Source organism: Schistocerca serialis, unplaced genomic scaffold (genome assembly GCF_023864345.2).
Source record: "Schistocerca serialis cubense isolate TAMUIC-IGC-003099 unplaced genomic scaffold, iqSchSeri2.2 HiC_scaffold_1393, whole genome shotgun sequence".
NCBI classification, from domain to species: domain Eukaryota; kingdom Metazoa; phylum Arthropoda; class Insecta; order Orthoptera; family Acrididae; genus Schistocerca; species Schistocerca serialis.
Window position 1 is genome coordinate 15,851,534 of NW_026047617.1, and position 27,096 is coordinate 15,878,629.

A 27,096-nucleotide genomic window follows, 5' to 3' on the forward strand; every position below is an offset into this window, starting at 1 on the left:
CGTCGAGTGGTGTAGTGTAAATAACACCGCAGGAAGAATTCCGCATTCGGCGGGCCTCGACACCGACGGGATAGCCGCGAAGGAGCGGAGCTGCGAACAGTGTCACGCTGGAGAGTCAGAAGTAGCCTTCGAAAGCAAAGTGACATTGTGTAAATGAGAGCAGGAGTTCACAGGGCCAGCAGTTGCATCGACACCTTTCCGGGTAATATACGGATTTAGCGTAGTGACTGACCGTCTTCAATATGTGAAACCACGTGGAAGTGTGGTGCAGCTGGGAGGGTCTTTTGAATCATTGGCCTCATTCCGTTTATGTTTTGTAGACGTTGAAGGTGAAGACGATTGGCTCGTTGCGAGAAAATCCCCCACGATTTTCGGCATCTCCGACGGCGTGCTCCTTACTACTGGGGGGCACACGTCGGAAGGGGGCACACTTGCCTCAGACGATTGCTCACACTTCAGATTGCACCTCACAAACACCTAACACGGGGAGGAAGAAGAAAAAAGGAGGACATCGAACGCCGAAACGGAGGAAGGATAGGAGAAGGGGAACAAGGAAAGAAAAAAGAAATGAAAAATAGTGCAGAGACTGTTCTGATATTGGCCACTGAAAATGCAAAACACCTTTCCAGAAACATTCCGGACACGTTCCCCGAGGGAGAAGAAATAGAACAGTGTGAGGATATATGTGCAGCACCGAAGGGAAACTGTGCTGCAAAGGCAGCGGCCTCACGGTAGCCGAGCACGGACCCGACGAAGAGTGGCGAGTCCCGTGAGGGGTTGGGAACCGGTGGTCTGGTACTTCGGTCAGCCCGAGTGTGGCTTTTAGGTGGTTTCCTGCACTCGTGTAGGGAAATGCTGGGCTGGTCCCCAATCTCCACTCGGTACAAATATCTGTAATATACGGTTACACAAAGGACAAAGTTTACACGATCCATAGTCGTGTGGCAGCCACAGCTCTCCTCCCTGACGTTAACTGGTGACTGTGGCACCAGGAAGGGTAGCCTCAAATTTAAAATAAAAACAAAATCTGCCAAATCGTGTTAAATAGTAGTGCCTTATGATGGGGTAAATGCTAGGATAGACAGTCAGTGTTTGTGACGAAATTTTATTTTGCAGAACAACCTGATTTTTGATATTTCATAGTACCGTGCAGTCAATAAATTTCAGCATCAATAATAATACTTCCTAGGACAATGACCTGTACTGCTCTATAGTACTAAGTTCCTTAATTTAAAAAATTCTTTAATTTTTATCTAATTTTCAATAATTTAGAATGTACTTGTATTTAATTATTTAATTTTGCATGTGAACATGTAATCAGGAGTATACTGCATAAATTACACATAAAAAATAGGACATGTTTAATCAATTTACAAATGTATGTGAATTACTGAGAGACATAAGGAAATTTGTGTTAATTATATTACACTGCTTGATAAAATTATACAACCATAAATTATATGAGCCACTGAGAACCATAAGAGGCCAAAGTGTATCATCATTGATTGAGACTGTAGCATTTATTTATGCTTCTGACATCCATCAATCTTAGGCTGTGTCACGTTGTATGTATGAACAGTCACAAAAAGCTATCTCACTGGCGTCTCTGATATTCGGTTTGATGATGGTTTGCTTGAGGCCCTTGTGGTTATTAGTGTGTGTGTGTGTGTGTGTGTGTGTGTGTGTGTGTGTGTGTGTGTGTCAGTTGTACAGAAAGTGCAAAATTGCTAAGCAGGAATGGCTAATGGATGAATGCAAGGCTACAGGAGCACGCATTACTGTGGGGAAAGATAGATGCCATGTAGAGGAGCATTAAAATGACTTTCGGAGAAAAGAGAAACAGCTGTACAAATATAATGAGCTCAAGTGGCTCGCCAGTACTATGCAAAGAATAGAAAGCTGAACGGTGGAAGGAGTGTGTAGAAGGACTTTACAATGGAAATCAACTTGAAAGCAAAGGGATGATGAAGTAAATGAAAATGAGACGGGGGATCTTATTGTGCGAGAAGCATTTGTTGGAGCACTGAAGGTTGAAATAAGGCCCCTGGAGAAAATGACATTCCCTCAGAATTATTGAGATCCTTGGGAGAGTCAGCCATGACAGAACTATTCCATTGTGTGTGTACAAGGTCTGTTCAAAATATTCCAGAACATTTGTAATTTAGAGTGAAATGTGGTTGGCATCCGCGTATGCTTGTGTTTAATGTGTTTCATTGTTGTATTTCTGTTAGTTATTGTTGAGTGCTGCATTTAGTAGAATGTTGTGTTGCACAGTTTGTGAATTTCGAGATGGAAGAGCTAGAGGAGCAATGCATCTGCATTAAATTGTGCACGAAACTCAAGAAAATCTGCAGAGACACTCCAAACGATGCAGGAAGCCTACGGTGATGAGTGATTAAGTCGTACTCTGTGTTACAAATGGCTGACACAGTTTAAAAATGGCTGGACAGAAGTTAGAGATGACCCTCATTCGGGACACCCTCCGACGTCTACCACTGACACTCGTGTCGGTAACATCGACAAAATTGTGCGATCCAGTGACAGACTGACTGTCCGAGAGATTTCGGAAGAATGTAACATTTCAATTGGACCGTGTCATGAAATCTTGACACAGCATATTGGAGTGCTATGTGTTGCCAGCAAATTCGTCCCACAGCTCGTGAGTTGAGACCAGAAAGATCTTCGCCGTGCAACCTGTGAAGGGCTCTCGCATCGCACAAATGAGAATGAGATGGTCCTTAAGAGTATCATAACGGGTAATGAGATGTGGGTCTACAGTTATGATGTTGAGACTCAGGTTCAATCTTCACAATGGATCGGGAAGGATTCTCCGACACCAAAACTAGCTCATCAGGTCAGATCAAATGTCAAAGCGACGCGGACAGTTTTCTTTGACTTTGAATGATTAGTTCATCTTCATCACGAATTTGTTCCACAGGGACAAACTGTTAACCGATGGTAGGATTGGGACGTGTTACGAAGCCCAATAAAATGTGAGAAGGAAACAGCCTGAAAAGTGGCGAGACAGTTCACGGCTCTCGCTTCGCGATAACGCGTCCACACATCTCTCCCTGTTGCTGCACGACTGTAGCACAAAAAATGAAATCACTGTGCTGCCTGATGCTCCGTACTCTCCAGACCTGGCCTCTGTGGACTTTTTTTATTTTCGAAGTTGAAATCCCTTTTGAAAGGACGAAGATCTGCAATGATAGACGACGTAAAAGAAGATTTTAAAACAGCGTTTTGCGTAATCCGTCTAGAGGCGTACCAGGACTGCTTCCACATGTAGAAACGACATTGCGAGCGGTGTTATCAATTGTGGTGGAGAGTATTTCGAAAGAGAGCGTGTAGAAATAGAAGGTAAGCATAGACAAATTTTTTGGACAAAGTTCTAGAATTATTTGAACAGACCTCGTAAGGTGTATGAAACAGGCAAAATACTCTCTGAGTTCAAGGAGGGTGTCACGATTCCAATTCCAGAGAAGGCAGTTGCTGTACTTACAGTTGTGTATTCTACTGGACCAACGGTTTACTAAACCATTGTTGCAAAATACTGACACCGTGAGGACAAGTCAACGAATAAGTCACAAATATCAGTTTACCTTATACTGTGTTTAAATCGTGCATACATACTTTGCCAGCAGATAGTGGCACGTGTACACATTTAGAGGCTGCAGGGAAGTGTACACGAGTAGAATAGTATGTGGTCGAGAATTTCTTGTGGGTGGAAGGGCTGTTCACAGGGGAAGTGTATCGTGAAATGGGTCCCGTGTATGTTGACAACTGTTTATCACAGAAATCTGCGTTCACTCGGATCAGGAGTTTATAAAGGGAAGGCAAAGCATCAGAGATTGGGAGCGTGCTTGCTGTCCTGCAGTGGTTGCAACTGAAACCGAGAAGCAGTGTGTGGAGCAGATAATTCGTAACGAGTGGTATGTGGCGATCAGTGACGTAGCATGTGCTGTAGGCTGTTCGTGTCAAACAGCTTACACTATAATGGGTGAGCAGCTGAAGTTTCATAAAGTTTGTGCACAGTGGTTGCCTAGCATGGTGACTGAGGAGCACAAAATGAATATAATGGGCTTTTCTCAACAGCACCTCATTCGATACTCTGGGGAAGGAAGGAGGGAAGGAGAGGATTTAGTGGCACAAATTGTTGCAGGGGTCAAGTTTTGGGTTCACCACTTTCAACCAGAGACCAAACGACCATCCACGGAACGGAAGCATTCTACCTCCTCGACAATAAAAACACTGAAGGCCATTCCGTCAGCCTGCAAGATTCTGCTCACCACGTTTTGGGACACGTGAGGGCTGTACTGGTGAAATTCCGGCCTCACGGTGAGGCACCGAATGCCGTGTCATACTGCACGAGTGTGTGGGAACTCTTGACACACCATTCACCACAAATGTAGTGATTCCTCTAGATGACAGTACCTGCCCTCGTACAGAAAGACAAATACGGGACCTGTTACCAATATTTAATTGGGAATGCTTTGAACAGTTGCCCTATGGTCCCAACTTACCCTCGGAAGACTTCTTTGCTGCCAGTTATTGAATGCTTGTAAAAAGGTGGGATAAGTGTCTGAATGTACAGTGTGAATATGTAGCAAAGTGAAACAAATTTCAGGAAGTTACTTCGATTTTTATTGCCTCTAGCCTGTTTTGTAACTTATTTATTGACACGCCATCACACTTACAGAGGTACGGGAAAACTAGTAGAAGCTGGCCTCGAGGAAGGTCAGTTTGGGTTCCAGAGAAATGTAGAAACACACAGGGCAATACTGCCCCTGAAGTTAGCTGGCATAAAATACGGGGAGTGAAAGGATATTTATGGCACGTACAGAAAGTAGACTGCAGATGTAAGAGTATCGATACCGTGAAAGGCAGAACGCATCCGCTGCCGTCTTGAAGCCACATCTCTGGTCGTACACGTATGTAGCACCACTGCTGAACTGGATAAGAAGACACTGCAATGAGCCAACTAGTAGTCTACGAGTGAAGGTTATAGTGGCATTTCTGTATTTTGATCATTTATAATGATTAGGCTCTGTCTAATGGAATCTCTTGGACATGCTGTACGAATTTACGTAAACAGCAGTGCCACTGTGATTGTGCGTACTTCTAATCGTATCTGCTCTCTGTCTAAGCACCCGCTATTCCATGACACCCGTCACGTGTGGATCCGACGAAAGGGAAGCAGTGCTGCAAAGCGAGGAAGATGGGGTTGTAGCCTAAACCAGGTGTCGTTCAGTCTGTTCACTGAGCGAGCAGTAAAGGAAACTGGGAATAAATTTGAAAATGGAATTAAAGTTCAGGAAGAAGAAATTAAAAGCTTGAGGTTTCCTGATGACTCTGTAATTTCTGTTAGTGTCGGGAGAGGGGTCGGAAGAGTAGGTGAACAGAACGGATAATGTCTCGAAAAGAGGATATTAGACGAACGTCGACAAAAGCAAGACAGGGTAGCAGAATATAGTCGAATTAAAACGGGCTGTGGCGAGAGAATTAGATTGGGAAATTGGACACTAAAAGTAGTGGAGGAGTTATGTTATCTGAGTAGCAAAATAACATAATTGCTGGATTAGAGAGGATGTAAAATGCAGGTTATCAATAACAAGAAAAGCATTTCTGAAAAAGAGGACTCTGTTAACATCAAATTCAAACTTAAGTGTCAGAAAGTCCACCTCTGCAACCAAACGATTAATGTTGCTGCCTTCAGTGTGGAGGTCGCAGGTTCAATTCCTGGTACCTCTTCAGATATCTTTTGAGATAGGGAGATATGGTACGGTATTCACTCAGCCCTTGTGAGGTCAAATTAAGAAGCAACAGCATCATCAGGATTCATCTGGTGGCTACAACGGCTGGAGCAATTGTCAGCATGCCGATCACACGTTCCACCGTCGTAGACCGCTCCTCGTAGTGCCTTTTAGGCAGCAGTTGGCCAGCCAGAACAGGTCTAAGGCCTAATCCATGAGCGGTGTTTACGTTTATGTTAGGAGACCTTTCCTGAAGGTACTCGTGTGGAGTCTACACTTGTATGTAATTGGGACGTGATTGATAAGCAATTCAGACAACAGTAAAACAAATCCTTTTGAAATAGGGTGCTACAGAAGAAAGCTGAAGGTTAGATGAGTAACTGACAAAGAGGTACTCTGTGAAATAGAGGTAACATAGATTTAGGATTGTCTGACGACAATGCTCTCACCATTGAAATCCCTTTAAGGTCAAACGACGATAAAGGTATAAATAATATTTACAAAAGAAACTTCTCTGTGGACAGCTGTCATCTGTTCATAAGTATCTTAGAAAAGAAAAACTGGTTAGATGTTATGAAACAAACAAGTACAGATGAGGCATATAGTGTATTTTCATCGAATTATCTGATGAACTTTGATATGTGTTTCCCAAAGAAACTGACCAGAATCAAGTCTAATGGACACATAAAGTCAGGTTCTCGGATGACTCTTGGCATTAATAAATCGTGTGAAAAAATGAAAAAACTCAATTCAGATTTGAGGGAGTGTGCAGATACTGATTTTATAGAATATGTCAAAACGTATAGGAAAATATACTGCAGAGTAATTGCAAATGCAAAGTTAATAAGTAATGACATGGAAATAAAACAGTCCAGAAATAAAACTAAAATAGCATGGGAAATTGTGAGAAAGGAAACTGGGGTACCTATCAAAGATAAGGAAATTATTCTAAAAGATGAGGAGAATAAAATGTTAGATAAATATGCCATGCCCAGTTATATAAATAATTACTTTTTAAATATACCCCAGACATTAAGCAGGAATTTTGGGGAGCAGATGAGGAGAGCAGCACCCAAGGCACCCAGCAGTATGACGGCAGTCCCAACATACGAAAAGGAAGTTTTAAAAATGATTAAAAGTCTCAAGTCCAACATGTCAGCTGGAGTAGTTGAGGTGTCAATAATAATAGCAAAGAAAACAGCTAATCAAATAGAGAAACCATTGGTGCACGTAGCAAACGTGACAATGGCTGAGGGAGTGTTTCCACAGAAACTGAAAATTTCTAAAGTCGTCCCCCTGTTGAAAAAGAGAATTAAGCTTAAAATAGAAAACTACAGACCTGTCTCACTTCTCCCAAGTTTCTCAATGTGTGACTCTATATTTCATTTGTATCTGTAAAACCTTAATCTTAATATCCACAATCTGGTAAACAGTAATCAGCACAGTTTTCAAGCTGGGAGAAGTACCGAAACAGCTGTACTGGAATACACAAAAGAAATAATCAGTAAATTGAGAGAGGGAAAAAGTGTAGTTGGATTAAATCTAGATCTGTCAAAAACCTTTGACACTGTTGACCACAGCATACTTTTGGAAAAACCTGAAGCTATAGGTATTAGAGGACCGGTAAAAAAGTGGTTTGAGTCGTATCTGGAAAAGAGGATGCAGGTAGTTGAAATTACAGCACCAAATATTAACCAAAAAATTAAACTAAGGTCAGGTCCAAGGGAGGTCACTGTAGGAGTACCCCAAGGAAGTGTATTAGGCCCTTTGCTATTCCTCATTTACATTAGTGATACCCGGGTGTCAGAGAGAAAACCTAGAATCGTGTTATTTGCTGATGATACTAGTTTAATAGTTAGTGATATGAAGCAGTCATTGCACAGTGCTGTGGACCATGTCCTACAAGATATACAAAAATGGTTTAGTGCAAACAAGCTAACAGTGAATGAAAAAAAAAAACTAAATATGTGCAATATGGAAAAATAAGTGAACATGATGACCTAAATGCCACCATGGAGGACAAACAACTTGAGTACAGTGTGCAAAATTCCTGGGTATGCACAGTGATGAGAAGATAAACTGGAAACACCATTTGGTGATCTTAGCACTAAAACTAAATTCAGCATGTTTTGTACTTAGAATAATTTCAAGAGTTTGTAGTAATGACTGTACCAGATTAGTATATTTTGGCTATTTTCAGTCCATTGTGTCCTATGGGATAGTATTCTGGGAAAAAATAAATTGTCGTCTAAATGAGACTTTCAAATTGCAAAAATGCGCTATTCGGATAATGAGCCAGAGCCCACCTCAAACACATTGTAGGCCCCTTTTTAAAGCATTGAAAATTTTAACAATTCCATAATTATACATTCTGAAATTTCTGTTGATGATCAAAAGAAATCAGGACAAAATTAAAACCAATACAGACTATCATAATTACGATACACGGCAATGTAAAGATCTCCCCTTACAAGCTGTAACAAGGATCCGAAGTCAGAAACATGTTTGTAATCAAGGCATCAAACTTTTTTAATGCACTACCAAAACATATCAAAGAGCTGGAAAATGAGGATAAATTTAAAACTGTTATAAAGAGTCACATGCTTGACAAATGTTGATACAGTGTAAGTGAATTTCTAGGCTCAACTGTATTAGAATATAAAGAACCACATGCTTGACAAATGTCACTACAGGATAAGTGAATAGCTCTGCTCAACTGTATAAGAATATATGATATCATAAATGTGACAAATGAAATCACAACATCAAGGAATAGGTCTGTTAAGCACATAAGAAATTATGTTATAAAAACACTTATTAGTTGTATATTGTATTAAACATAAGATAGATTTATATGAATTCAGCATAGAAAAACATTTTGTTAAGATATTATATAGTTGTTGAAATGTATCCTGACAAATCCTATATCACAAGTGTGATCATTGGGATGATAATAAATAAATAAATAAATTGGGGGGAAAATAACTCCCTGGCACAATATGGCTAAAGGAAGGAGTAGCTCGATACAGCACAATCTGCGGCATTGAGGAGTAATTAATTTGGTGGTGAAGGGAAGTATATTTGATTATAATGCTTTACTTGGACTGAAGTTCAAAATACTTTTCAGTTACTGGTGCCTGCTATATGAAGCGGACTTTGAAGGAATATGAGGAAACTCTGTACACCATAATAAATCTCCATTTCATCGCAATAATATAATAGTTTTGTTGTAATACTTCCTTCTTTTGTTTACCCACCTCAGTGTAGAAAACTATTAGTAGATCAGTTTTCTTGGATTTAGTAAAATAATTTGTTCTTATTTTTAAGTCAAAGACAACTACCACTCATTGCTGTAATAAAAGGCTTATTACATTCTCTGAGTTTCTAATTGCAATCTTCCATTTGGGCTAAATGGGTCTTTAATGCTTATTTTCCATATAACTTCCCAAACTCTGTGCAAAATAAATAAAAATACCCAGTTGCAATTTTTTTTTAAATTGTGAATAATTCCTCTCACTACAGATAATGTGATATTGTGAATTGTGATAATTGTGATAATTCCTCTCACTACTCACTATGAATCTACATTATACATTCACAAATCATTTCCTATGATGAACAGGTGGAGAATAATTCTACTGGCAATAGGCAATAACTGAAAAATTTTCTTAATATAAATTACACGGTACAGTTACAGAGCCGTCAACTTTTTTTTATTGACTATACAGCTGCCGTGTTCTCACCTTTGCTGACTGTCAGCTAAAAAATCGTGGTGCCTGGTGTTGCATCAGATGAGAAAGATGATACGACACTGTCAGTATTGTAAACTCCACATGAAATGGAGAATGAGAAAACATTTGAGTAAATGTATCGAAAAGAAACTAAACTAAACTACGCCCGAACAGGCCGTGAAGGCACAACGGTACCAACCGGCTGCCGTGCTGTCCTCAGCCCACAGGTGTCACCGGATACAGAGGGAGACGTGGTCAGCACACTGCTCTCCCGGCCGTACGTACGTTTAAGAGACCGGAGCTGCCACTTCTCGATCGAGTAGCTCCTCAGTTTGCCTCGCGAGGGCCGAGTGCACCCCGTTTGGCGACAGCGGTCGGCAGATCGGATGGTGACCTGTCCGAGTGCTAGCCCGGCCCGACAGTGCTTAACTTCGGTAATCTGGTGGGAACAGATGTTACCACTATGGCAAGGCCACTGCCAAATGTATTGAGATGAAGCTAACGTAAATGCTGTGAAGTATAAAATTATGAATGTTTGCCTGATGTCATTTGGGCAGGGAATGTTAGTAAGACTACATATTTTAGAGGCAGACCAGAACTTAATTATAGGAAAGAAGGAAAGACATTCAAACAAGTGTAGGCTGAGTGGTTATTCAGAGATGAAGAGGCAGACAGCTGCATCAAACTAGGCAACTCGTACAAATCTCTGGATGTAAGAATTTGTAGGGAAATTGAACTGAACTGTTTTGTAGCCTCTGCCATAGGTAAACAGGTGGCAGACTTTGGTTCATTGGTAGAACACTAAGAAAATAGAATGAGTGCACAAAAGAGATTGCTTGCAAAACACTTCTGCAATCCATTCTAGAATAATGCTCAGGTGTGTGAGACCCATACCAGACAAGACTGATAGGGAATATTCAGAGGATAGAAAGAAAGGCAGCCCAAATGATCACAGGCTTGTCTGACCCGTGAGAGAGTGTCACAGATATACTGCGGATACTGAATTGACAGACTCATCTACATCTACATCTGCATCTATACTCTGCAAACCACGGTGAGCTACACGGCGGAGAGTATGTCCCGTTTTACCAGTTACTGGGGTTTCTTCCTGTGACATTCGTGTATGGAGCATGGGAAGAATGATTGTTTAAATGCCTCTGTGTGTGCAGTAATTATTCTAATCGTACCATCGCGCCACCTCTGTGAGCAATACGTAGGGAGTTGTAGTACATTCCTAGAGTAATTATCTAAAGGCAGCTCTTGAGGGATCATTAACAGAGTTTGTTGGGATAGTTTACATTTATCTCCAAGAGTCTTCTGGTTCAGTTCCTTCAGTATCTTTGTTACAGTCTCCCACAGATTAAAAAACCTGTGACCATTAGTGTTCCCCTTCTCTGTATACATTAATATCCCCTGTCAGTCCTATCTGGTACGGCTCCTACCCACTGGAGCAATATTTTAGGATAGGTCACACGAGTGATTTGTAAACAATCTCTGTTGTAAACTGATAGCACTTCCCTAGTATTCTACCAATAAACTGAAGTCTACTACGTGCTTTATCCATGACTGAACCTATGTGATTATTCCATTTCATGTACCTACAAAGCATATACAAGCACCTGGTTGTAGAGATGGCTGATTCCAGCAGTGACTCATTGGTATTTTGGTCATAGGTTACTACATTTTTTTCATTTTGTGAAGTGCAAAATTTTACATTTCTCAACATTTAGAGCCAGTTGCCATACTCTGCATCATGTTGAAATCTTATCAAGATCTGACTGAATATTTATGCGGTTTCTCTCAATTAGTACTTCATTATAGATAGCTGAATCATCTGCAAAAAGACTGGTTTTACTATTCATATTGCCTACAAGTCATTAATATACAACATGAACAGCAATGGTCCCTGGTGCACAGCCAAAGTTACTTCTACATCTGATGATGGCTCTCCATCCGAGATAACAGGCTGCACTCTCCCTACCAAAAAGTCCTCAACCCAGTCACAAATTTCATTTGATACCCATATGATCATACTTTTGACATTGCAGTACTAAGACAATTGCTTTTTGGAAATCGAGAAACACTGCGTCTACCTGGTTGCCTTGATCCAAAGCTTTCAGTATGACATGTGAGAAAAGTGCAAATTGGGATTTTCACATGATCAATTTTTTAAAAAACCGTGCATCACTTCTACAACGCTTCTTGTAGATGAGTGTGACCTGTGCCATTTTTTCAAAAATTCGGCACGGCTTTTTGTTCGAGGATCTACGATAGATTGTAGTGAGGAGAGGGGTTAACTTGGCTGCAAATTCAGCAGAGAATCTGACAGGAACTCCATTGGGCCCTGGAGCTTTGTTTAGTTTTAACAATTTCAGCTGTTTCTCAGCACCATTGACACTAACACTTATTTAATTCATCTTTCCAGTGGTTTGAGGATTAAATTGGAGCAATTCTCCTGGGTTTTCCTTTGTAAAGGAACATTTGAAAATTGAGTTAAGCATTTCACCCTTTCATCTACATCTACATCATACTCTGCAAGCCACCTAATGATGTGTGGTGGAGGGTACTTTCACTACCACTTTTTGACCCTGCAACCCTGTTCCACTCCTGAATAGTGTGTGGGAAGATTGATTGTCGGTAAGTCTCTGTATTGGCTCTAATTTCTTGAATTTTCTCCTCGTGGTTAATACACGGGATGTATGTCGGGGCGAAGTAATATGTTGTCGGACTCCTCCTGAAAAGTGCTGTCCTGAAATTTCAATAGGAAATCTCTCCGTGATGCACAATGCCTCTCTTGTAACATCTACCAGTGGAGTTTGTATAACATCTCTGTAATGCTCTCTCGCCAGCTAAAAGATCCCGTGATGAAATGTTCTGCTCTTTGTTGGATCTTCTTTATCTTCTCTACCAGTTCTACCTGATAGGGATCCCAGATAGATGAACAATACTCAAGAATCAGATGAACAAGTGCCTTATAAGCCACTTCTTTTGTGAATGAGCTATATTTCCTTAAGATTCTTCCGATGAATCTGAGTCTTGTGTCTGCTTTTCCCAGTATCTGTTTTATATGGTCATTCCACTTAAGGTCACTCTGGATAGTTACACTTGGATATTTTATGGCAGACACTGTCTCAAGGTGTTTGTCATCAATAGTGTAGCTGTACAGTAATGGATTTCTTTTTCTATGTATGCGCAAGATGTTACATTTATTTATGTTCAGGGTCAACTGCCAGAGTCTGTTCCATTCATCAATTCTCTACAGGTTGTTCTGCAAATTCTTATTATCTTCTGATATTGCTACTTTGGTATAGACAACTGTGTCATCTGCGAATAGCCTTAAAGAGCTTCCGATGCTTTCTTCTAAATCATTTATGTATATTGTTAACAGCAACGGTCCTATCACACTTCCCTGTGGTACTCCGAATATTACCTTTACACCTGTCGATTTAGTTCCATTAAGAGCAACATGTTGAGTTCTGTCTGCAAGAATGTCTTGAATCCAATTGCAGGTCTGATGTGATACTCCGTAACCACATATTTTTTTCATTAAATGGCAATGAGGGACGGTGTCAAATGCCTTACTGAAATCAAGGAACACGGCGTCAACCTGAGCACCATTGTCCACTGTGCTGTGGATCTCATGGAGGAATAGAGTGGGCTGAGTTTCACAGGATTCCTATTTGTGGAATCCATGTTGATTTTTATAAAGGAGATGTTCATTTTCCAAAAATGTCATAATTCTTGAGCATAAAACATGTTCCATAATTCTACAACAGATTGACATCAATGATATACGTCTGTAACTGTGTGGATCTGTCTTACGGCCTTTCTTAAAAACGGGAATGACCTGCCTTTTTTCCAGTTGTTAGGTATTTTTCATTGCTCAAGCGATCTGCAATAAATTACTGCTAGAAGGGGAGCAAGTTCTTTTGCATAATCTTTATAGAATCTTATAGGTATCTCATCTGGGTCTCAAATCTTTCCACTATTAAGCTATTGTAGCTGCTTTTCAGTTCCGTGATCAGTTATCTCAATATCTGCCACTTCGATGTTCGTACGATGATTGAAAGTCCACGGTGAAGCAGCTTCAGAAGACCGAATTCAGTATTTTGGCCTTCTCTTTGTTATCTTCCATTTTGGTGCCAGTGTGGTCACCAAGAGAATGAATGAATGATTTTGACCCACTTACTGATTTTACATACAACCAAAATCTCGTAGTCTTCGTTGATCCATTATGGACGCTGGCATGAACTTCCTGATGCGATAATTTACCAACAGCCGTATGTATTGTAGAAATTTATTTTATTTTATGAAATTCTATGTGCTATCAGTTTCGGCATTACATTGATGCCATCTTCAGGCCCCACACGTCATAGTCGTAAAATTGCTATACACGGAGGGAGCCATATAACTGGATCCGTGATTCAAATCATTGTGCAACAGCTCTTGGTGGCCAGGCGACACAGCCTCTCTTAGGGTTTTTTCTCAGATTTGTTGACAATGTCTTACTTTCAAAATCATTGAACGCTTCTCTCATTGCTCTCCTTACACTCATTTTCGCTTTGTTCAGCTTTTGTTTGTCACCTAGGTTTTTACTTCTCTTGAATCTGAGTTGAAGTGCTCTTTGTTTATGTAGTGCTTTTCTAACATGACTATTACACCATGGTGGATCTTTTCCATCTCTTAAAACATTACTCATAACATACTTGTGTAGGGCATATTGAACGATGTCTTTGAATTTTTTCCATTTGTTCTCCACATCTTTGTCCTCATCACCGAATATTTGATACTAACTGCTGAGATATTCTGAAATTTATATCCTGTCACCCTTGCTGAGCAAATATGTCTTCCTACCTTTCTTAACATTCCTTGTAGGACCCGTCATCATAGATTCTGTCACAGCCTTGTGATTACTGATACCTTTCTCTGCGTTAACTGATTTTATAAGTTCAGGTATGTTTGTTGCCAGGAGGTCTAAAACGTTATCCTCTTGAGTTGGTTCTCTAACTATCTACTCAAAGTAATTTTAGGGCAAGACATCCAGGACAATGGCTCATGATTCTCTGTCTCTGGCACCACTTTTGATGGCATAACACTTCCAATCTATACCTGGCAAGTTGAAGTCACCCCCTATTACAGCGGCACAATCAGAAAAATTACTAATGATATTGTGCAGGTTCTGTCCGAAGCATTCTACAACTACAGATCCTGACCCAGGTAGTCTATGAAAGCATTGGATAACCATTGTTGACCGTTATTTGATACTCAATTTCACCCAGATTAATTCACATTCAGAGTCCGTGGTAACCTCACTAGATATTATCGAATTTTTTACTGCAATATGCATGCTGCCACCACTGGCGACTAACCTATCCCTAGGATAAACATTCCAGTCTGAACTTAGGATTTCATTGTCACTGATGTCTGGTTTCAACCAGCTTTCTGTTCCCAATACTAACTGTGCAATGCCACCTTCAGTAAGCGATACTAATTCTTGGACCTTTCCTGGGATGCTCCTGCAGTTTACTAAAATCATATTAATCTTTATATCTCTGATCTGCGAGGACCAAGAATCTACGTGGTTGCTGTGGTTGATTTGACATGCAAATCATCTTTGCTCCCAAGGGAGGAGTTCTCTAACCTGAAACAGCTCTGTGTGCACACCACACGTACTCCACTACTCTAGTAGCCGCATCCTGCATTTATAGTTCAATTCTTTTATCTTGGCGGCTTGCGCATGCCCGCCCAGATGCGGGAGATTGCTGCGTTGCCAGTTGCAAACGACGTACACGCCAAGAGAAGCAGCACCAACTTACGTTTAGGCGGGAGCGCGCAGTTTATGAAGTAAAGCCACCACGGCCGCACTAACCCTTTCGCTGCTAAGAGACGTGCTCCCCGCATTCCGTTTAGCAAAAGTCCTGGAGTACTCTAAAATATCAAGCAAAATACCGACAAACACTGTTGGTATGACTACTAATTGCTCACGTTTCATCGAAGTACAATAGGAAATAAACAATTACCGCTTTTCTTTATTGCAAAAAAGCGGTTCGTGAGAATGATACAAACACCTTTCCTTGCTATCACCTGAGTTAGGAGGCTTATTGCTTGTTTGGCTTAATTAATTAATAGAATATGAAGCAGTTGGTATAAAGAATGCTTTTTCCAAACTTTCTATAAAAAAAAGTCTGCTATCAAGACTTTGCTTTTGTTCGATTACTTTATATATGACTGAACGTTTCTAAAACTTAAGACACTCATCCGTGCTCTGCACTGCAGTCGAGTTCTGGCAACGTCGTTCTCTGTTCATCGGCTGACTGTGTTTTGTGACGTCAGATGCGCAGAAAGAACCTAAACTTGCCTGCCGTCGTAAATGACGCGCACTTTAGTGCACGCCTGACCTATTAATGGGAACCTTAAAATTCTGCACCCGATAGCGGAGGTCGTGAAATTTGCATCCGATACTGCCACAGAGCCGTCTGAGCCTCTGGTTTAGATCTTCCACTCTGCTCCAAACCGGAGGACCACGATCGACCCTGGGTACGATGCTACAAATAGACAGCTCAGCCTGCAACCTGCGTGCAAATTCTGAGGCAGTGGCTACCTTCGCCTTACACGCTTAATTACGGTTATATCTGTTATTGGTTGCTGATTTTTAAGTACTTTGTCACACACAATGATGATGGTTAACATTCACAACAATCCTCACTGCAATCGACGGTCGTTACTGGCAGACGCGGTTCATGCGAAACACAAAATTCGGCACTTGTCACTTTCGGTTTTATATCACTCACAAATCGGTATTGATGAGGGTCAACCCCACAACGATAATGGGGATGCGCTCATTTGTTACACTTCCGTGAATTTACAATTTACTCCTCATTCGGCACATCCGCCATTGACACCATACTCGGCTCGACCACCCTTCTTGCCCATCTTCTCAGTACTGCCGCTCACTCGACACTCCTCTCACTGCCTCCTGCAGCGCTCGACAATCGACTCCTGTCTACTATTGACCTGGGTGTCGGATACTAGTATCTGTGTTCATGGCATCACAGATCCCTTACAACATTAATCTCATTTCCTTCTTTCAAGACATTGTCCATTCTGTTCAGCTGCTCTTCCAGGTCCTTTGCTGTCTTTGAGAGAATTACAATGTCATCGGCAAACCTCAAAGGTTTTATTTCTTCTCCATAAATTTTAATTCTTTCTCCAAATTTTCTTTTGTTTCCTTTACTGCTTGCTCAATATACAGATTGAATAATATCAGGGATAGGCTACAACCCTGTCTCACTCCCTTCTCAACTGCTGCTTCCCTTTCATGCCCTTTGACTCTTATAATTGCAATCTGGTTTCTGTACAAGTTGTAAATAGTTTTTCACTCCCTGTAAATAACACCTGCTACCTTCAGTATTTGAACAAGATTATTCCAGTCAACATTGTCAAAAGCTTTTTCTGAGTTTACAAAAGCAAGAAACATAGGTTTGCCTTTCCTTAACCCATCTTCCAAGTTGTAGGGCCAGTATTGCCTCACATTTTTCAACATTTCTACAGAATCCAAATTGATCTTCGGTGACTCGGCTTCTACCAGTTCTTCCATTCGTCTGCAAAAAATTCGTGTTAGTATTTTGCAACCGTGACGTATTAAACCGATAGTTTGGTAATTTTCACATCTATCAACACCTGCTTTCTTTGGGATTGAAATTATTGTATTCTTCTTGAAGTCTAAGGGTATTTCACCTGTCTCGTACATCTTTCTGACCAGATGGAAGAGTTTTGCCATGACAGGCTCTCACATGGCTGAGTGTTGTGGAGTGTTGTCTACTTCCCAGGCCTTGTTTTGACTTAGGTCTTTCAATACTCTGTCAAATTCTTCAGCCGTATCATATCTCCCATTTCGTTTTCATCTACGTCATCTTGCATTTCCATAATATTACCCTCAAGTACATTACCCTTGTATAGACCCTCAATATACTCCTTCCACCTTTCTGCATTTCCTTCTTTGCTTAGGGCTGGTTTTCCATCTGCGCTCATCTTTACAGTTGACCTCTAGCCATCCCTGCATAAGCATTTTGCCCTCCCTGTCGATCTCATTTTTGAGATGTTCGTATTTCTTTTTGCCTGCTTCATTTATGGCATTTTTATATTTTCTTCTTTCATCAGTTAAATTCAATAACTGCTGAGTTACCCAAGGATTTCTGCTAGCCCTCATATTTTTACCTACTTGATCCTCTGCTGCCTCCACTATTTCATCTCTCAAAGCTGCCCATTCTTCTTGTATTGTACAGTTAACCATTAGGATTTCAATACTCTCACCTGTGGGAGACATTTCTTTCGATCTTACACTGATACTTCTGGGTTTCCTACATCTATTGTTATCTGGATTGGATGGAGAGTCGCCTAACCTGAGAAACCCTTGTGTGAATCCCACACACAGTGAGTTACCTCTGATGTGTAGTGCATGCCTGACCTACTTAGGGAGTCCCTACAGTTCTCAACCCTATGGTGCAAGTCCAGGAAGTTGTAGCCTAGTTTGTCACACAACTTTTGAATTCTCTGGTTCAGTCCTTCCACTCTACTCATAACCAAAGGGCCACCATCACTTCCGGGGACAATGCTGCAAATTGTGAGCTTCATTGAAACTCCACGCACAATGCTGGTCCTCTCAACCTTCTCTGCCAGTTGTCGGAATGACACAAGAATGATTTCAGAGCCCAGACGACAGACATCATTTGTTCCAATGTGTGCCACAGTCTGTAGTTGGCTGCAACTTATTCTTTCAATGACTCCTGGAACAGCCCGTTCAACATGTTGAATGAGGCCCCCCCCCAGGCACTGAGTGCACCTGATGTTCTTTCCCGTCCCTTGCTGCCATTTCCCTGAGGGATACCACCATTCACCGTACATTCAAAGTGCTGATGATTAATTGACCCCTACCCTTTTGCGTTTGCTTCCTCCCGACACTGGACAAAACAGGTTTCCCCACAGCAGGTGTAGTGGGTCCCACTGGCTCAGTTTCAGTGAAAGACGGCACTTCGAACTTGTCAGTTAGGGGGATCGGTACGACAGTCTGAGTCCTCCTCGGTCACCGTCCGCCCTGTACAAGCCACGCAAAGTCAGTTGGACAGGTAATGACAGATCCTGTACTTTCTGCAGAGGAGGCAGGATCCACAGGAGAAGAGGTACCTCTGGTAGAGGTATCACAGGTACACGACTCTCGGGAGTTCTTCCGACACACCAATTCGCAGCAGCTGTCAATCGTTTGTCAGTAGTCGTGGTAATTTCCGACTGCTTCTGAACGTCGACCAACTCGTATAGTTTACATATATCTTGAGAAAGCCTGTTAAAATCTTCAAGAACATGCTTGTAATGATAATTCTATAAATATACTACATCCCCTTATATATATTGCTCACATAAGGATTGTGAGAACAAGAGAAGGTTATTTACAGCATGCAGAGGGGCATTCAAACAATCATTCTTCCTGTGCTCCGTACATGAATGGAATGGAAAGAAACCCTAATAGATGACACAGTGGGTCATCCCCTCTTCCACTCACTTTGTAATGAAGCAGGGTTGCCCACTGATATCCTGTTTTGGTTTTACACAGCTTTAGTAACTTAGTTAAGCAATGAACTTGTATTTTTTTTCATTTTCACTACTCAGATTCCGACTACAGATTCTGTGACGTTCAGCCTCATCGTACAGAATTCAGAAATAGTTTAAATAAAATTCCCCTTGTAAAATCTATTATTTCAGTACATTCTAATGTCCATTCTGAAAGTAATGAGCTAATTAGTTTTATTGGAAATGCATCATATTAACAGTTATGAACAATGACATATATTGTGCAATACATATTAAATAAAATTCGAGTGAGCTAATAGATCGAATTCAGCTAGAAGACTGCATCCAAAAGAAAGCCTAAATTTTACTGATTCCAGCAAAGTGTTTAAATTAACCTAAAGTCTATTAATTAAATAGATATTAAGACTTGAAATCTGCAGCCTGTATGACTTTAAGTGCCAATTGGGACCAAACTACTGTATAATTCCGAGATCTGTTTTGATACTTTTGCTACCTATATTTTCTTCGTAAAATGACTCCAGTCTCAACTTTGTAAGTGCATTAATTAAGAATTAAGTAAATTTGAATATGTAAAAATTATTGTTCAAGAGGTGCCATGGTTATAAGTCAGGAATTCCCACGGCGGATGCATAAGTTAGTTCCCTGTATTTAAATTGATACAGCTCACTCATGTTATTTAAGTAATAAAACCCTATAGTTAACTTCAAAACCAATTAGAAAGGATCATTTTAACCCTGGGAAATTATAAAGTATGATATATTAACTTGACGATTAAGTGTAAGAGGCCTGGTCACATGAATATTGTGTGTGCGAGTGATAACAAATAAATCACACTGTGGTTGACATAAATGTTCTACAGTGAATACGATCTTGACTTTTGATTTTGGAAAACTTAACCTAGGATCCTGGCTTCTTAATTTCAGTGTGATTTAGGTGAGACAGACGCAGCTACCGGGAAGACAATATTGAATAAGCAAAGCAAGGTAGGTCGAGAACACTGCGCACTATCTACTGGGTGAGGAAATGTTTCAAAACCGGTTCATCCAGTTGTGACATGAACTTTAAGTGGCACTAATACATGATACATGTCCCGGCACGCTCCAACTTCACTGCGGTTTGCTGAGTGTGGATGTAGATGGTGTTCTTACACTCATTTTCACATTAACGAGAATGCAGCTGTATAAATTCGTAGAGAATATTAATAGCAATACTGGTATTGAGAAGGTTGGTTTCAGTGTATGAAATATGACAATAGTAAATGAATAGTTACATCCCATAATGAGATGTAATCTATGGAAAATACTGATGTACTAACAAATACACTGCAATTTGTTCTCCCTGCAGCTCCTGAAGTACATATTTGAGAAGTGTCCGAAGATAGAGAAGCTGATAATCGCCAACAACTTACTGGCCGACCGACAGTACGCGGAGTTGGTGTCGCGCCTGGAACACTTGCAGAGCCTGGAAGTGTTCGAGAATCGGAGAGGTGCGGGGCCCGTGGTGCTGCGCTTCCTGGCAGACACCTGCTCGAAGTTGCGGGAGATAAACCTCAGCTGTGACTACCACCCACTGGAGGACGTCGAGTACTTCGTGAAGGCCAAGAGGGACACACTCACTTCTGCCACCGTGCGCTGGACCATGGCGGGGAAGAGGTGAGTCTGTCGGCATCTTTCTCCGCGTTCTGGTACGTCACCTAAATTCACACAGACGTAAAATACTCCACGAGCCAGTGTACGGTGCGTGGCGGAGGATACCTTTTACCACCTCTAGTCACTATCTTTCCTGCTACACTTGTAAATGGAGCAAGCTGAAAAGTGGCTATCTGTTCTCCTCTGTACCAGTGCCGATTTCTCTTACCTTACCTTTGTGGTCATTATGTGATACGTATGTCGCTTGCTGTAGAATCGTTCTGCAGTCTGTCACAAATGACAGTTATCTAAATATTCTCAATAGTGCTTCACAAAAATGATATTTTCTTCCCTACAGGCATTCGGATTTCAGTTCTCAGAGTATTTCTGCGATACGCGTTGATCAAACCTGTAACAGATTTCAAATCTGAAATAATTGCATGTATTCCTTTAATCCAATCTGGTATGGATTCCAAACACTTGAGCAGCATTCAAAACACAAGTATTCTATTTGCAGACTTCTTTATAGCTAAGCTACATTTCCATAAAATTCTCCCAAAGAACTAAAGTCAACCACTTGCCTTCTCTTTACACACTCATTCCATTTCCTATCACTTTGCTACATTATGCCTAGATGTTCTGTCAGGCCACACACCACTAATACTGTATTCAGACATTACAGAATTGTTTTTCGTAGTCATTTTTATTAACTTACATTTCCCCACATTTAGAGCAAGCTGCCATCCATCTCATAAAATAGAAACTCTGTCTAAGACGTCCTGAATCTTCCTACAATCACTCAAAGATGACACTTTCCATAAACTACAGCATCAGAAAATTTTCAGTGTCAATGAACTTATTGTATGAAACTTCCTGGCAGATTAAAACTGTGTGCCAGACAGAGACACGAACTCGGGCAAGTGCTCTACCGTCTGAGCTACCCGAGCACGACTCATGAGCCATCCTCACAGCCTCAGTTCTGCCATTACCTCGTCTCCTACCTTCCAGACTTCACAGAAACTCTTCTGTGAACCGTGCAGAACTTATTGTATAGCGTACGGGGCCTGAAGATGGCAACACGAACACGAATTGCCGAAACTGGTTGCTTTCAAAATAAAATAAAATATCTTAAAGTGTACAGCTGTCGGTAAGGTTTATTGACATTGAAAAGTACATACTAGCCGATGTCCCCTAATTGCAACGGACCGACTGAGATTGTCAGAAAATTGTTGCTGTTCACCCTATCTGTCTGGTCATTTGTGTAAATAGATGTACAGAGGACAAGAGTGGTCCTAGCACACTTCCCTGGGGAAATCCTGATGGTTACTTTCTCTGTGAGGAACATTCACTGTCCTCATTGATGAGGATTTAAATTGGAAAAAACAAATTTTGGAATTCCTGAAACAACTTAGTTCACCCACATTTGCGCTTAGAAACATTGAAAATCCCACGGAAAGACAAAACAGTAAGCTGACATTTTGTATATTTTAATTCTACAACGTCATATGAAATAATTTTCTGGGATAACTCATCTTTAAAAAAGAAAGTCATCATAACTCAAAAAGGGCTGTAAGAATAATATGTGTTGCTCACCTGTGATCAACTTGTAGACATCTGTTTAAGGAGTTCTGACTACTGCTTCCCAGTGTATTTATCCCCTCATGAAGTTTGTTGTAAATAATACACTACAGTTTGAAAGGAGCAATGATGTACAAAATTACAATAGGAGAAGGAGAAATGACATTCATCACTCCACATTAAGGTTGTCTTTTGCACAAAAAGGGGTGCACAGTGCTGCAACTAACATTTTTGATCACTTACACAAGGACATAAAATGTCTGACAGGCAGCCAAGTAAAATTTGAAAACAAATTAAAAAACTTTCTACTTGACAACTCCTGTTCTGTACAAGAATTTCCATTATTGTAACATGTAAAATGTTGTGGGTAAGAATTACTAACTCACATCTGTATATTTAATACATAATAAAAAAAACTTATAAATGTTCAGCATATAGCCATATTTACAAATTAATTTGCACTGCGAACATCAAATAAGACTCGTTTGACGATTACGATTTATCATGCAAAAATGATCCGTGGAACACGAAATGAACTAACTAACTTTTCTATTACGTAAACACTCTTAGAGACGCTTACTTATCTGAGAACCTATTCTACGAGCTCGAACCTTCATTAACGGTCTGCTGTTTGGCACCGTGTCGAATGCTTCCTGCAGATCTAGGAATTTGCAGTCTGCCTGTTGCCCTCGATTTACAGTTTGCAGGACATCGTGTGAGAAGAGGACGAGCCGAGTTTCACCGGAATGGTGATATCTAGATCCCTATCGATTTTTGGATACGAGCTTTTCTCTCTCGAGAAGATTTGTTGTAATGGAAACTCCGGGTAGGAATATCGACAATGTAGAAAAAGACAGATTGCTATTTACCGTAAAGAAGACATATTTAGTTACAGACGAGCACAATTTAAAGACATTTATATAAAGCTTTCAGCCACAGCCATCATCAGTAAAAGAGAGACACGTGCCATTCGTACGTACAAGAAAGCATACCTCACGCAGACACGACCACCGACTTCAGTTTCTCGGGCCGGAATGCGGCTGCGATGTGGGATACGAGCGACAATCTGGAGGGGCAAGGAAGGGGAAGGGGCGGTAGTGTACGAGTGCAGAGAGAGACAAATGCTGCCTAGCGGAGTGAGTGGGGACTCGAATGCTGACGAGTGCGGCGTTAGGAGGTCGTGGGACAGGTAGGTAGGGAAAACAAGGAGCAAACGAGGAGAGGAGCGAGGAAACGTGGGCAGGTGTAATGGCAGAGAATAGCAAACAAGGAAGGTGGGAGATGGGAATGGAGAGGAGATAACAGAATGTAGGGGAGTGGAAACTGTCGGATACAGAGTGCAGGAACAGTATGTTACTGTAGGTTGAGTTTGGGATAGTTACAGGAGCACAGTTCGGAAAGGCTGGTAGTGAATGGGAGGACCCAGATGCCCCGGGTAACGATGCAGGCGTCGAAATCGAGCAAATTATGTTCAGCTGCACGCCATGTCCCTGGGCGGTCCACTTCGCTCTTGGCCACAGTTTGGCAGTGGCCGTTCCTCCCGGTGGACAGCTGGCTGGTAGTCGTACTGATATGAAAAGCTGTGGAGCGGTTGCAACAGAGCTGGTAAATGGCGTGGCTGCTTTCACAGAAGGCCTGTTCCCTGATAGGGTGACAGCACTGGAATAGGGAGTGTTGGGTGACTGACTGAGCCAATTTTTCACCTCCGTCTTCCTCAGAGATATCTCGTCAATGTGCTAACACGAGGATCAGTAGTGTGTCACACAATTATGAGGCTAAGTAAGCAACATCGTTAAGCTTCAGAGTCACCACTCTACCATTCCAGCATACCCCCATACTAAGGTATTTGGAATAAAACTGGTTGGACTGCATTGATTTGTACTATTTTTAGGTTGGGTCCTGCCTTCTATTGCACGATTCCTCCCACGTCCACTTACGAGGGTTGCCCAGAAAGTAAAGCACCACATTTTTTTTTCTTCAACAACTCTTTATTCAATGTAATGAGAATTACACACACAAAATAATGGTGTTTCATCTGTTGCTGTTGTTGTGGTCTTCAGTCCTGAGACTGGTTTGATGCAGCTCTCCATGCTACTCTATCCTGTGCGAGCTTCTTCATCTCCCAGTACCTACTGCAGCCTACATCCTTCTGAATCTGCTTAGTGTATTCATCTCTTGGTCTCCCTCTACGATTTTTACCCTCCACGCTTCCCTCCAATACTAAATTGGTGATCCCTTGATGGCTCAGAACATGTCCTACCAACCGATTCCTTCTTCTGGTCAAGTTGTGCCACAAATTTCTCTTCTCCCCAATCGTATTTAATACCTCCTCATCAGTTATGTGATCTGCCCATCTAATCTTCAGCATTCTTCTGTAACACCACATTTCAAAAGCTTCTATTCTCTTCTTGTTCAAACTAGTTATCGTCCATGTTTCACTTCTATACATGGCTACACTCCATACGAATACTTTCAGAAACGACTTCCTGACACTTAAATCTATACTCGATGTTAACAAATTTCTCTTCTTGAGAAATGCTTTCCTTACCATTGCCAGTCTACATTTTATATCCCCTGTACTTCAACCATCATCAGTTATTTTGCTCCCCAAATACCAAGACTCCTTTACTACTTTAAGTGTCTCAGTTCCTAATCTAATTCCCTCAGCATCACACAACTTAATTCAACTACATTCCATTATCCTCGTTTTACTTTTGTTGATGTTCATCTTATATCCTCCTTTCAAGACACTGTCCATTCCGTTCAACTGCTCTTCCAAGTCCTTTGCTGTCTCTCACAGAATTACAATGTCATCGGCGAACCTCAAACGTTTTATTTCTTCTCCATGGATTTTAATACCTACTCCGAATTTTTCTTTTGTTTCCTTCACTGCTTGCTCAATATACAGATTGAATAACATCGGGGAGAGGCTACAACCCTGTCTCACTCCCTTCCCAACCACTGCTTCCCTTTCATGCCCCTCAACTCTTATAACTGCCATTTGGTTTCTATACAAATTGTAAATAGCCTTTCACTCCCTACATTTTACCCCTGCCACCTTCAGAATTTGAAAGAGAGTATTCCAGTCACAGAAGAATGGCTGTGTTAGCCAAAGAGTACACAGCCAGTCACAGTACTTACGCTTGCCACGAGGCACTGCTGGGCCATTTCGTGTGCAGCAGGAGAGTAATGCAGTTGTGCCAGTCTACAGTTCATAGCCGCGCTCAGTGGTCAGCCAGTGCCGACATTAGTCATCATCTGCAGCTCAGTATTGCTGCCATCGAGTCTTTGTTGCTTCATTCCAAGTTAGTCTTCAAATTCACCGGATTCGACATTTGAGATTACAAGACATTAAGTCATCACTGCACGATTTTTGACATGTATATTATGTCATTCTACAGATGCTTAGTCTAGTCGCGCCTTCTATAATTGATAACCAACTGATCATGGACTGCAGCAAAGTTAAGTAATAACTTCTTTCTTATTTTGTACTCCTGCTAATTAATTGTGTTTTCCTGTTGTAGCTACCGAGCAGTCTTGGCATAGTTGAACCCACGTTTCCACCTCCTCGGCTACCTCATCTTCGCCACCTCGTGTTGACGGACTCGATTATGGTGGAAGATCGAGAGCCGTTGTGGGAAATGTGCCCTCTGCCAAGATGCGGTCGTACATGTTAAGCAGAAAGTGCTTGCCCTGCCCGAGCCTCCTCCACTCATTTCCGACGGATGAGAAGGCAGGAAAATGGCAGCCCAAGGTGTCGGAGATAGCAGTAGGGTCCACTGTGACATTGTCTGCTACTGTCAGGCCCGAAAATCCCAGAGATCTGTCAGAGATTGGCCCACATGGTGGGCGAGGGAGTGGAATGTTAAAAGAGCTAATGAATGAAACCGAACTAGATTGTTTGCTGTCCTGAAGAAGGTGATGACACTGTGCACACAACTGTTTACAATGAATGCAGTTTGCCATTGTAGGATTACGGTTAAAAATGCAGAGAGCACGTGTCCACACACAAATTGTGTCGCGGCGCGCCTCGGTCCACCGAGGGACCGGGGGGCGCAGCGTGGTGAAGAGAAAGTGTGAGGAATGGAATGTTGTGTCACAGTAATGATAACATCTGCAAGATACTCTACCTGGTCAGCACAATGTTTGTCGAAGGTCACCAGAGAGGAGTAGAGCCTCCAGTCAGACTTAGTAAGCTGCCATTTGGGTGTGCACGTAGATGGGATAGGAGTCAGCAAACAGATATTACACGGGAAAAACGGTCACTCGATTACGTGTCAGAGAACGTATGCCTCAGACAGTGGGCGAGCTGGTCAGTGCAGAAGGATAGCTCCAAATGGGAATAGGTGTGCGTGAAGTCTGAAAGGAACATGGGTGCTCCTACATTAAGGCAGAGGAGGTTAATTTGATTGAGAAGGTCAGCCGAGAGGTCACCTCTCCGACACATTCTGGTAGAACCCCAAAGGGGCCGATGCACATTAAAGTCACTGAGCAGCAGAATGGGGTGAGGTAGCTGCCCAATAAACTCTAGAAAGTCTGCCCCGGCGATATCAAATGACGGAGGGACATAAATGGTACAGAAGGAAAAGGTCAAGTGAGGAAAGAAAAGGCAAACTGCAACAGCTCGGAGATGGGTAATCGGAGAGGTGGATCGACTGTAAACATCATCCCGTACGAGCTACAAGGCTCCTCCACGAGGGGGAGGAGGTCAAAACAGACTGGAAAGAAATGCGAGAGCTCAAAGTGGTCGTGAGGATGCAATATTGTTTTCCCGGAGGCAGAGGACGAGTGGACACTGTGATTCTAAGAGCACCCATAAAT

At 41.6% G+C, this 27,096-nt stretch overlaps 1 protein-coding gene across 3 annotated transcripts in view; it reads left to right on the forward strand.

Annotated features, from left to right (window-relative positions):
* The window catches only part of LOC126442621 (F-box/LRR-repeat protein fbxl-1-like), a 136,628-nt gene that overhangs the window by 40,999 nt on the left and 68,533 nt on the right, over positions 1-27,096 (forward strand). Inside the window, exon 2 of one of the 3 annotated variants that reach the window (XM_050090708.1) lies at positions 20,414-20,721. The exons of the other annotated variants lie outside the window; for them this stretch is intronic. Within the exon in view, the coding sequence (XP_049946665.1) occupies positions 20,414-20,721 (308 nt within the window). The remainder of the gene's footprint in view (positions 1-20,413; positions 20,722-27,096) is intronic. 3 annotated transcript variants of the gene reach the window in all.